Genomic DNA, 13,326 nt, shown 5'->3' with positions numbered 1-13,326 from the left:
AACTATAGCATTGGTCATGAAGCTTTGATCTTGGGCAGCCATTATCATCCTCTCCTGACCATAGGGAAGCGATCTTCTTTTAATGCAGTGTACAAAGCTTTTCTTATCTAGATATTCTTTTGGTTGCCCCATTCCAATTAATGGAAGATTTTGATGATAAAACAGTCTCGCAGCGTCTCTTCTGTGCGAGAGATGTTGCAGGGAAGAGAAAAGAGCACCCCCCCACTAAGCTCTTGATCTTATAAATAGAGAGCTGATGGTGGCAGGAGGCCTGTTGGAGAGTCACCTGATAAAGGGGATTCTGGTGGTGCAGTGTATCTATGGTTGGGCGTCATGTTCAGCTAGATCTTTTTATATAATCTATCTTCATGTGTATTTCATAATTAAATATTTATTATTTGATTTCCTGTTTTGACAGCTTGTATTATGTTTGTGTAACTTCATAAAAAATAATTATTAATAGTTTTTTGTTTTGTTTTTTTTTCATCAAAAGCTCATAAATGTTGCTATTTCTTAAAACAAACTAAACCAATCCACAGTAGATGAATTGTATTTTGGCATTAAATAATCCAAAAAGGGTTGCTATGCCGTAAAGTGGACTTTTTTTTTTTTTATATGCACCAATGATTATCTTTTTCTCTTTTTATTTTTGCAGCAATGTTTTTCTCCATCCATGCAGGTCCCTGTGAAAAATGTCGCATTTTTGTCGAGCCCAACGCACAGCCCTAACACAAAGACATTGATTCGGTAAGTGATATTAGACAACCAATTTTCTGCATTTGCAAAAATAAAGATAAATCTGAAACGGAGTCTGATTTTTCATTTTGAAGCAAATCAATAATTTTTGAATTTTTTTTTTAATGCAAAGTTTTATCCTTTTTTTTTTTTTTAATGAAACTTTGATTATTTTTTTTTAAGACGATTTTCATGTCACTTTGAAGATGTTCCTTATTTTTGTCTCTTCCAGGAGTATGAGTCCGATAGCTCGGTATAGTCCTTTAGGAAAAAGGAAATGTAAGTAAATATAAACCATTTGTTACAAAGATATTAAATCATTTTGTATATATAATAAAGTAAAATCCCCTATTTGTTTGATTGGTATAGCTTTGATAACCAAAGATAGATAAAAAAAATGTTTTGTAAATGTCTTAGGCCACTTATTGGTTTCTGTTTGAAATTTTTTTTTTAATTTTCATCTGCAAGAAAATCATTGTAGTAGCAGTTATTGGTATTACTCATATACATCAGTCTATCACTTTACTGTGCCAGATAGCAGTTGTCCAAGTCAGATGGTTGCCATAGCAACTGGGTCAAGTGTGCTTATGAAGACAATATTTTGGTTACTCATTTTATAAAACTGACGTATTTATGAATAAATTGATGTTTCTTTTCTTTTTAAATATTGCAGGGTTGTATATTAAATAGCATTTAAGCTGATATACAAACTTGCATTCAAACTAATTTTCAGTTGTTATTCTTGTATCGTGTCATTAACCTACTTCACTACAGTTTACAACTAAGACAAATAGTAATATAAAAATATTTTTTCAATTATGATCAAACAATTGAAATCAGTAAGGAAAATGTGCCTACCCTTACAACTAGAATTTTATTAGACATGTATATATATATAACTACTTAATTTACTCACATAAAATTAATATACGAAAGTATAGATTTATGCGTAAACTTTAAGTATTTACTTCAAAAGTGCTCAATATGTAGGTAGAGCTAGTTAGTAATTTATAAAATATATATGGCAATTAAGCTACACTGAATATTCAGCGTTTCATCCACTCTAGGACCCTTCAGGCTTATGCGCGAATTCTGTGATTGTTTATCGTTTTTTTATGCTCCTCTTCTATTGAGATTTTTGTTTAGCCAATCAGCCAAACTAGAAAGCTGATTGGCTAAACAAAAATCTCAATAGAAAAGGCGCATAAAAAAACGATAAACAATCACAGAATTCGCGCATAAGCCTGAAGGGTCCTAGAGTGGATGAAACGCGGAATATTCAGTGTAGCTTAATTGCCATATATATTTTATAAATTATATATATATATATATATATATATATATATATATAATATATATATATATATAAGGTGCCTTTTCTGACTTTTTTTCCATATGGCACTTTCATTGAAAGTACACACATGAAACTCTAGTCCCCTTCAAAGTAATCTACTCCGACTCCAATGCATTTGTTGTACTGTTCCAACAACTTCTGGAAGGCCCCATGGAAGTCCTTTTATGTGAGCATATCAATTACCCTCGTCACAGCCTCTTTCATTTCCTCAATTGTCTCAAAACAACAGCCTTTAAGGTTTTCCTTGAGTTTAGGGAATAACCAAAAGTCACATGAAGCAAAGCCTAGACTATAAGGAAGGTGAGATACTTTCTTAATGCTCATCTTGGTCAAATCTTCTGCATCTTCAGTTCTTCGCAAATAATTGTGTGTACAATTCCAACACTGACCTCAAACTGTGCACTTATCTCTATAGACATATGACGGTCCTTATCCATGAAATTCGTTATGTGGCCAATAAACTGTGGTGTTCTGATTTCTTTACTCCTCCCACACCTCTCATCATCCCTCACAGACTCCCTGCCTACCTTAAATCTCTTATGCCATTCAAAACTGATGCTCGATTCATGCAAGATGGTCCAAAAGCAGTCTGAAGAATTCCATATGTTTCTGGAGCATTTTAAGTTTAAACACAATTTTATTGCATATCGTTCTTTTAAAGTGTTCTCATGCCCAGATTGCATTTTTGAAATTCACCAGCTGGGCTTTAGTAGGGTGTATTCCAATTCCTGCTGTAGCTGTTCCTTCTAACCTGAAATTATAAAAATTGGCCAGTTATCTCATACGATGTATAGCAATAACATACTGAATTTTCAAACGTTTATGATAATTTTAAATGCCTATACAAAATAGTCTAGAAACTTATTGAAAGCACCTTGTATATCTTTGCAGATATGAGTTTCATCATCTCAGACTCATCAATGTGGTTAAACATGGAGAGATTGGAAATTCTAATCTAATGATTAGCATGTGATGCTCTACCTGAGCTAACTAAACTGTTATTTAGAATTAAGTGAAATTATATAGTATTTAAATGAAACTATTCATTTGTTCATTATTTTGTGATACTGATAACCGAAAATACTCAATTCTTATATATATGTGTGTGCACACGTTATCTTTCATTGTCATTAAATTCAAGATTTTTCTTCATTTTTATTTCAGCTGAAACAAGTGATGGAGATCGCTATGATAATTACCTGACACCTCCCAAGCGTCTAAACACTGGCCCAAGTACTACCCCTGTCCGAATTATAGCATCTCCTCATTCAAAATTGTAAGGATTTTTATGTTCTGAGTTGTTTGTTTTCTTTCTAAGAAAATTATCTGTGGTTTTCTGTCCATAACTTTTTTTGAAAAGAATTATTAGCAAAAAATGATTAACTAAACCAACTAATCTGATACGATTGTTAATTTGGACTTAATTTTAGTTTATTTGTATAATTTTTACAATTTGTAGATTATCGCACTGACATTTTGCTACTGTTTTGAGATCAATTGTAGCAGGTGTAAATTTAAATACTTAGCATGATTTAATTTTTTTTTTTTTTTTGTGTGTGTGTAACACTGGTGTGATATAGATATTCCCCACACCCACAACTACGATTACGGGGAGAGATTAGCTAGGAAATGAATGACAATATGAAAACAGCAAATCCATTGTATTGCACAGACGAAATGACAGCATGAACAGTTAGCTGGGGAAAAAGGTAGAATTTGGAAAGATGAGAAAGAAAGCTGGTATATCAAGTTCCAGTCTTTTTTTTGTTTTTTTGTGTTTTTTACTTGGGAGTCACCACTTATCAAGGTCTGATAGCCACTCGAGGATAAGGGGTAATGAATGTAAATTGGTAGTACAGTAATCATTAATTAGATAGTTTGATTATTTATGGGGACGGCTCAACAAGAACTTGTTTACATTGGAGTTGAAGGCTACTGTGTTGTATTCAACCAGGATGCAGGCCAATGGAACAGTGTTTTACAAATGTGCAATTCTGAGAAAGAAGTTTTGTTCATGGAATCTGCATTTAGATTTAGGTACAGATACAGAGTAGGGGGAAATTGTATATTGTAGTTGTAGCTAGTTGAGTGTTTTTTGTGAAAGTTTGCAAAGGAAATCATAGATTGGAGTTCAGTCAAGCACTTGCCATGGAAATAACAATAGAGCAGACAGGCTTGCAATGTCTCTTCTGTGGGAAAGAGGTTGCTGGGAAGAGAAACAGGCATCACCTACTAGAGTTCAAAGTCTGTTTTGAACTCTATCAAAGCTGGACAGTACATGCAGTGGGGGTGAATAGTCGGGAGATGTTGGCCTAGTTGTACGTTGGTTGAATAATGATCAGCTGAGAGATCAAAAGTCAAATTAGTTGTTGTAAACTGTTGAGATACTGAAAAAAAACTGTCACAAAAATTTGTATTTGAAATATATAATGCCACATAGTTGGAAGGTTGTTGCTCAATCACAAATGTTCAAAATGTCTATTCTGCAAATTAAACTTTGCATATTTGGAAAGTACAGTAAAACTCCTTTAATTTGAACTTCCTCTAAAGTTGAACTTCCTCTTATTTGGACTTCCTCTAAAGTTGGACTTCCTCTCATTTGGACTTCTTCTAAACCTGGACTTTCTCTAAACTTGAACTGTCTCGTCATTGAAATTGTATTAGCATATTTGATGCAGAGTTGCAGTAAAACTGTTTACATGGTTTAGTCAGATATTGCACAGACATGTTAATATTGGTACTATGTAATTAATGTAGATTAGCTATTGATAATTAATTTACACTAACTGTAATTTTGTTTTCAGATTGCTATATTTAAAATAGTGTAAAACAACCCATCACAATGGCTTGCAACTCTAAAAGAAAGCAAGTGACACTGACTTTACTCGAAAAACGTCAAATTATAGAAAAATTAGATGCTGGAGTTGAAAATAGCATTATATTGAGAGATTATAAGATTGGAAGAAGTACACTGTTTTACATCAAAAACAAAAAGGAGAAAATACTGAAGGCTGCTCCTTTCTCTTCAAATAAAAGACATGTCAAAAGAAGGACTCTTCGCAGACCAAAGCAAGTTGAATTCGATCGAATGTTGCATGAGTGGTTTGTAGCAAAACGGAATGAAGGTGTAGCAATATCTGGGCTCATGTTAATTGCTAAAGCAAAATCTCTTAAGGAAGAGTTGAATATCGCAGGAGATATGAAATTCTGTGAAGGCTAGCTTAGGAGCTTTAAGAGTAGACATGGTATAAGACAATTAACAATGTCAGGCGAACAACGGTCTGCTGATACACACGCAGCATCAAATTATTGTGACAAATTCAAGACGATAATTGCCGATTATCGTTTAACACCAGAGGATGTTTACAACGCTGATGAAAGTGGCATAAATTGGAAGTGCTTACCTAAAAAACATTAGCCGGATCTGAGGAGCAGAAAATAAAAGGATTCAAATTAAATAAAGAAAGACTAACAGTGATGGTATGCGCTAATGCTTCTGAAACTCATAAACTTAAGCTTTGTGTCATCGGCAAATCAAAGTGTCCCCAAGCATTGAAAAGAGTTTTACCTTTGCCAGTATCCTATTATTCTTCACAAAATGGATGGATGAATCAACAGTTGTTTAAAAAATGGTTTTTGCAAGAATTTGTGTCAGTTGTCCAGAGGCGTTTTCTTGAATTAGGTAAACCTGATTCAAAGTGCTTGCTTCTGTTGGACAATTGTAAAGCACATACTCCTAAGTCAGAACTAGTGTCATCTTGCGGGAATATTTTTGTGTGCTACTTACCACCTAATGTGACTTCTCTCATCTAACCTATGGATCAAGGGATTATTTGGAACTTAAAATGTTTCTACAGAAATGATTTCATGATGAATATGATAAAAAGTACGGTGAGTATAAGCGATTTTCATCGCCATTTTACTATTAAAGATGCCATATTTTCTCTCGCAAGTGCATGGAATCAAGTTCGAGCAAGCACATTAACAAAAGCATAGGGTAAATTATGCCCAGTGCCAAAGGCTTCTGAACTGAAAGAATCAGAGAATACATCTGGTCTAGAAAAAATTCTTGAAACCAAACGGTTACCGACCAACCACGCTGTTCGTAAATCACTTAATGCAAATGATGTTGAAATGTGGGTGCAACAAGATGAGAAAACTACTGATCAATATCCTGAAGGCAGTGATGGTGATGAAAATAGCAACAGCTCTCATTCTCTTGACCCTAATGTAAATAACCCAGATAAAGCAATATCATGGGATGATGCAGAAAAGTCTATGGAGATGGTTATAAAATTTTTAGAAAAAAGTCCTTACTTTAGTGACAACTATGTTTTGCAAGCAATGTCACTCGGAAGAGATATAATCATAAAGAAGCTACAGAACCAAGAAATTGTAGATTTTCGTGATCGCTTACGGAATACAATGGCAGCACTCGAGAGCTCAATCGATGAAAATAGAAACTGCAGTGAGACTCATTCAATGAATAAATAAAAAAAACTGTATTTTATATAAATGTTTGATTTCTGTAGATGATAATTTAGGTAATAAATACCTAACAAGTAAGAGTAGATTCAATTTATTTTCAATGTTTTTGCTCCTGGTAATAATATTTAGCAATTCTTACTTGCAATATATCGTAAACTCAACTTAATATATACTTGAAGTATCATATAGCAATGAATTTCATTTACTATTTCTTAATTCTTAGAAAATTAAAGTTAACTGCAGCACAGTTTTTTTATCACAAAACTTGAACAGCATCCTCTAATTTGAATGAAGCAGATGTTCAAGTTATGGGAGTTATACTGCATATTGTATTTACAACACTATTCATTCGCATTAAAAGTGCTCATCATCAATAGTTCTAGTGCTATTTTTTATAGTTATTACAGTAAGAAAACGCCTCTGGACAACTGGCACAAATTCTTGCAAATTTACTCCTGATTTTAAATGGAACACATACATCAATTCTGTGGCCAAGGTCGCTGGGAAAATGGTGGGATCTTTCTACCGCTCCAGAAGATATCTCACTAATGATGCAATTCTCTATCTATATAAAAGCCAAGTACGTCCAAGGATGGAGTACTGCTGCCACATCTGGGCAGGAGCTGCTAAAAACAGCCTATCCTGCCTTGACAGAGTACAAAATAGACTTCGTGGCTTTGTGGGGGATGCCCTTTTCTCTTCTCTGCAACCTCTTTCCCACAGAAGAGACGTAGCGAGCCTATCTTTGTTCCATCGTTATTTCCATGGCAAGTGCTCGTCTGAGCTCCATTCTCTGGTCCCCCCTTGCCAATCTTTTTCAAAAAACATCCGACTAGCTGAAACCACCGTCAATAATTTTCCCCACTCCTTATCTGTGCCTAAATCAAAACGAAGATTCCATGAACAAAGCTTCTTTCTTAGAACTGCACGCCTGTGGAACTCTGTTCCGCTTGCCTGTTTCCCTCCCGACTTCAAACTGGATGTCTTCAAGTCCAACACAAACAAATTCCTGATGAACAGCCCCCTTAAGTAATGACACTTTATCAATTCTCCAATACTATTACTACACTATTCCATTGATTACTGTACACACAATAACCCTTATCCCCGAGTGGCCCTTGGGCCTTGATAAGTGGTGAACTCCATGTAAAAAAAAAAAAAAGTATATTTCTCCAACTATGATCTAAAAATAATAGTTTTATCTCTGGGGTTCAGTGTGGTATTTCTAATTGTGCACTGTTGTCCATCCCTGAGCGAATTGCATGCAGAAAATCATAAAATTATAGAAACCTGATTTTGGAAGAAGGTTGGGCAACATTGTCATGCATGATGTGATGGTTCAGCTTGGTTGGAATGAATTTCTGCTCTGACTGAGTCATTGGATTAGTATCCACCCACCTCAAGTAATCGTTGTATATCAGCATCAGTGGAACAATATGAGGAAATAGATTTTTTTTTTTTATGATAAGTTGGTGGTTACTATCTATTCTTTCAGAATTCTGTTTTTTTTTTTTGTTGGTAAACTTGATATTAATTTCCTTATTACAGCCTTCCGATGTCCTCCGCAAACAGCATGGATGAGTGCAGCAGTCCTGAACAGAGTTTGCCACCCCGAGTGCCAAGAATTTCATCCCCAAACATTTTGAGCCCTCTACAACCTAAACCGGCCTCCATTTTTGGATTCACACCCGTCAGAGAATCTCGCGATATGACTACCACCGATTCTGAGAACTCGGACATGACTGAATCGACAGACATGTCTGAGTCAACGGAACATATCCTGAACACTATTGACAGTCCGAATTTCCCTTCGATAAAGCAGGCTCCGCCAGTGTGAAAGCAATCTTTAGAGATTTTAACAACTACTAAGCTCACCATTTTGCCGATATGAATGAGAATCTTCCACCAATCTCTTCCAATTCTTCCATTTGCTTGTCCACACTCTCATCCCTCACTCTAAAAAGTTTGTTTTATTTTTAAGCTCCTATCAATATGATTGCAGTAAAATGGAAATAATGACCAGAGTTGTGCATACATTTGAGTTATATTTTCAGACAAAACTCAATCTACGTGCATTTAAGGTCTCATCATATTGATACATCATAAGACTATAAATTGCAGCCTGTAATTTATAGTTTAAAATATATTTATTTTTCTTAAGAAAGTGATACCAAAGGCTGAAGAAGACTTCACATCTGGATAATTTGTCTTTTTTATTATATAAAGAAGATGTATAATTATTGCGCACTGCTTTTTAGGTCAATATTTATTTCAAAACGAAACGTGTATAATATGGAAAAATATCTGAAAGACAAGTTTCTGTTTATTTGGAAGCATATCCACTATTCATTTTGATATCAGCTTACAATTTGTATGTATGAGCATCAGTTTCGTGAACAAAGAACTATTGGTTTTTTTTTTTTAGGCAATCCACACCTTTTTATTGGGCACCAACGCAACCAAATCATTGTAGACTTTGGCCATATGCCAGTTTTGTTAGCAACCGATTGATGTGGGAGATTCCTTAAAAGAGTAGGGAGGATGAGACAGAGCGTATTCTTTTCTTTGTTGTTAATGGATTTGACCGAGTGAAAATCATTTAATAGAAAAATGAAACAGTTATGCTTCAACAAAACATACACACACACACACACACACACAATATATATATATATTTTCTGTCAGCAGAAAAAAATCAACCAAAGTGCTCGATTGTAAAAACGAGCAGAATACTATACATTTAACTCTCCATTGTATGGTACCCAGGTGGCTTGTCTCTGGATTCACTGTTGTTTTTTTTTTTTTAATGATCACTAATATGTTAATTGGATTAAAAAAAAGAAAGAAAACTCCACTGAATCTGGAGATGAGAAACCCAGATTCCATTCAATGGATTCCTTTAAATTGTATAATATGTAAATAAACACACATTTATATTTTGTTATTAAATAATCTTTAAAAACATTCAATATTACAGGCCAGTATGGTTTTTAAAAACAGACTTTTATGAAGATATTGGACAATTCTACTATTACAGTCTGATAACAAATTCCTTTCTTAATGGCCTAATTTATTTATTAATCTTTTTTGTTTTAGATTTTACATAATTTGAATTGAAAATCATAAAAAAAGGACCGAGAAATGTTTACAATATGTGAAAATAAGGACTGCAAAAACAAATTAGCAGTCAGAAATATTTTCCTCGTTGTGCAGCAGGATTCATTTCGTCTTTTCTGTTCTGATTGAGCATGACATTAAATCAGTTTTGTTTTTCATTCAATTTGACTGCCATGATGTGTATACAAGTTTTGCATGCATCTCTGTATGCGTATATGTATACATGCATGCACATGTGATATTGAATGTATCACAACTTACTGCTTTAACTAAAATGCATAAAACTCTAGAAAAAAGCTAATTTGATTTTGCTGTAAAAATGTTTTAGCGTACGCATTCATAATGCAGACATGGACATACTCACGCACATATGTGGAGACACGCGTTTTGGTTCATTTGCACACAGGGATGCATCCATAAACATTGATAACATCACATATGCTTGCACACACATTTCAAATACACGCATATGTTGATATATTTTACATTAACACATTTTTACATCCATACTTTCTGATCCGCTCTTATTCATACACATTGATATACTCTCTTATACACATACATGTACTGTTATAAGGCCTAACATATGGAGACAAAAGATACATACTATCTAACCTATTCATACACACACACATATATAATCAATACAATGTCCAGAGTGCTCAATTATTGGGGTAAAAGTTCAACATATTTATAAAAATAATTACTGATTATACTAAATATATAAATGATTTCATACTAACCCAAAGATTTTAAAATTAGAAATCCATTTAACTAGTGTAAAAATCTATATCAACGTGGGCTTCACTTCCAAATTAGATTCTAAATGTGCACTCATAGGCCAAAATCCAAGATATTTACTAGATTTTTTTCTATAAGGAACTCGAAAATCTGACACCAAATTTTTTTACACATGTGGATTTGTAATTTGAAAGCTGCTGGGAAGACACAGAAGAACTGTGTTAGCAAGAAACTATTGGTATGTCTGTTAAATCTAGTACATAGCTATCTTAATAAATATGTATGTATATTTGCATTCATACCTCTTCATTTTGATCATGAAGTGTGGCTTAGAAATATTATTTTAGCGATACATTTATTAATTTTCTTTAAAAAAAAAAAATGCTGTTACAAAAACTGAAGTAACAACTGTGAAGCTTTAAATGATGAAAATTTTATATTTTTGAGTCAAATTTGGAAAATTCATTTCATCTATAGCAAATTTTTTTTTTTTTTTTTAAATAACCACCATCAAACTCTTCTCACCACGTGTGAGATAAGATATTCGCAAATGTATGAATCCATTTACCATATTTCATTAGTTCTCAGGAGTGATAACAAAAAAGATATTTTGTTACATTGTACCTGTTCATGGCTGGTGTATTAACTGAAAATATTTTTAAACACATCAGCTGCCCTAAAAAAAAAAAAAAAAATGAAATCCCTGCATATTATAACTGCGCGAATGGGCGGAAATTTGAAAATTCAGGTAAACTTGTAACCATATGCAATGTTGCATCTGCTGTTGATGTTAACATCTTATGTGGTAGCAGGGAAATAGATTAGTTTCTTGTTGAAAATATACAATTCTACTTCTTTGACTGATAATGTTGTTTTTTAGAAGTGGCTAGATTCTCCTTTACTAATACATCCAATTGTAAATATCCCCCCTCCCCCCCCCCCTGTACATATTGTTTTCTCTAATTGGCTAGAAATGATTAGTAAATTATAGGGAGATTAACCGGTACTTTTTTACAATAACACCACCATGAAAAAAGAAAATCTTTATCTATATAATATCTTTCTATGTTTGTACGCATTACCATGTGCATCCATTAAAGAAAAAAATAGATTGTCTCGTTGCCAAATATGAAATGCAAAAATATGATTGCTGGTTTTCTGATGTTGCTGGTTGCCAAACATTTAGACTATTCATTTCAAAATGAAACATAATGTCATGAATAAAATTCTCTTATTATTCTTGACTTAAGTAACACTTGTTTTATTTATTTATGAAATTATTTTTACAGTAAGAAGAAAGAGAAGATGGTAGGTAAGCCTCCGTGGAATTTCCACATGTTCCTGCTAGTAGTTTTACGTAAATAGTCTTTTGGCATGGGTACTCAAATAGTCTAAGATTATGATCTAGGTGCGTTTTGATAACAAATGAGTAGGTATTCAAAAAATGTTTTTCTTATAATTCGACGATTAAAAAAAGCAAAAATAGTAAAAATTCTTTATAATGTGCATACTTTTCACAAAACAAAGATGTCATATTCCAAAAAACATGTAAATTGATCAAATAGTTTTATTTTAAATATAGAAAATCAGTTTTTTATGATTTTTGTGATTTTAAAAATAAATTGTATTTATTATAAGCTGATTTTGATCTCAGTAGTTCAAATTGAGTTGTCTCCCCTTTAAGCAATGGTGGATAAAAAATAGCACCTTGCTTAATAATAAAATTTGATTTTTTTTAGTTAAAAAAAAAAATTATTTGATCAATTTATGTGATTTCCGGAATATGACTTTGTTCTGTGACAAGTACTTACATCATAAATATTTGTTGAATTCTAAATAAAAACCTTTTTTTAAATTTCAAGTAAAAAATATTATTTTATGAATAATAATATTGCAGCCAGCAGCAAATGTATTAGGCTACAGCTGCACACAGTGTGTCTAATTTTGACGTTGTAGTGCATCAAGAACGCGTTACTTGCAACTTCAAGAACATCATTTTTAGGCCTTCTTTAGTTTTAGAAATCAGAAAATAATCCTAAAAAAATAACTTGTTATTTGGATTATTCAAACTGCTCTTATATTTTGGTTGATGTAACCATCGACCTTCAAGTATGTGTATATATATATATATATATATATATATATATATATATATATATATATATATGGGAATTTAAAACTAAATGCATGGACAATTAACAATTAGTTCTAAGTGACAGTCTTCTAGAGACTTCAGGTTCTTCAAGATTCACAGCAGGTGATACTACGAATAGAATAAAAATTAAGAATTCCATTGAGTGACAGCAATTTACTGCCATAAATTAAATAAATTGTTAAAAAAATTTGTATAGATTCCCAAGTTAAGCAAAATGCATGTGAAGAAGGTTGAAGGTTAGGTCAGCCGAAAACATTGTGAGAATAATATCATCCATGATGAGAATAATAGTTTAAATAATAGAAATTATTATTTTTATCAAAATAATTCTGAAACATTTTCTATCTTATCTGCAATTTCCTATGTTTTCCTCATTTTTGTTGTTTGATACCCATCAGAAATTTGTAAATAATGAAAATTCCTCATCCCAGCAAAACTTTTTCTCATGTTTTTTTATGATGATTTTCTTAACTGTTAAATAAATTATTTTAAAGCTTTTTTTTATTATCATTTTATTGTTCTCATTTCTTTCTTTTTGGCTCATGCATGGGAACCTTTGAAGGCCAACTCGGGAAAGTACAATCCCTTTGCAAACCCTTTATCCCATCTCATTTCCAAAACTCTGAAATTTCCCAAATCTGAGAAACTCTAAAAAAAAAAAAAAAAGTTTATGAAGCAAAACTAATTATTCATTATTAAAAGACTTTGATATTCTGAAGACAATTTAATAATCTTG

General features: G+C 32.7%; 1 protein-coding gene across 3 annotated transcripts in view; it reads left to right on the top strand.

Moving 5' to 3' along the window:
- Window positions 1-13,100, top strand: part of LOC145291570 (P2R1A-PPP2R2A-interacting phosphatase regulator 1-like) — a 45,344-nt gene extending 32,244 nt beyond the window's left edge. For all 3 annotated transcript variants that reach the window (XM_080137644.1, XM_080137643.1, XM_080137645.1), the window contains exons 8-11: window positions 656-747; window positions 968-1,014; window positions 3,254-3,365; window positions 8,126-13,100. In XM_080137644.1, the coding sequence (XP_079993770.1) occupies window positions 656-747; window positions 968-1,014; window positions 3,254-3,365; window positions 8,126-8,414 (540 nt within the window). In that variant the 3' untranslated portion in view covers window positions 8,415-13,100. The remainder of the gene's footprint in view (window positions 1-655; window positions 748-967; window positions 1,015-3,253; window positions 3,366-8,125) is intronic.
- Window positions 13,101-13,326: the final 226 nt, after the last annotated feature.

This window comes from Euprymna scolopes, chromosome 12 (assembly GCF_053919585.1).
Source record: "Euprymna scolopes isolate OS-2025 chromosome 12, ASM5391958v1, whole genome shotgun sequence".
Taxonomy (NCBI): domain Eukaryota; kingdom Metazoa; phylum Mollusca; class Cephalopoda; order Sepiida; family Sepiolidae; genus Euprymna; species Euprymna scolopes.
Note: the sequence above shows the minus strand (reverse complement) of the source record. Positions and strands in the feature narration are given on the sequence as shown.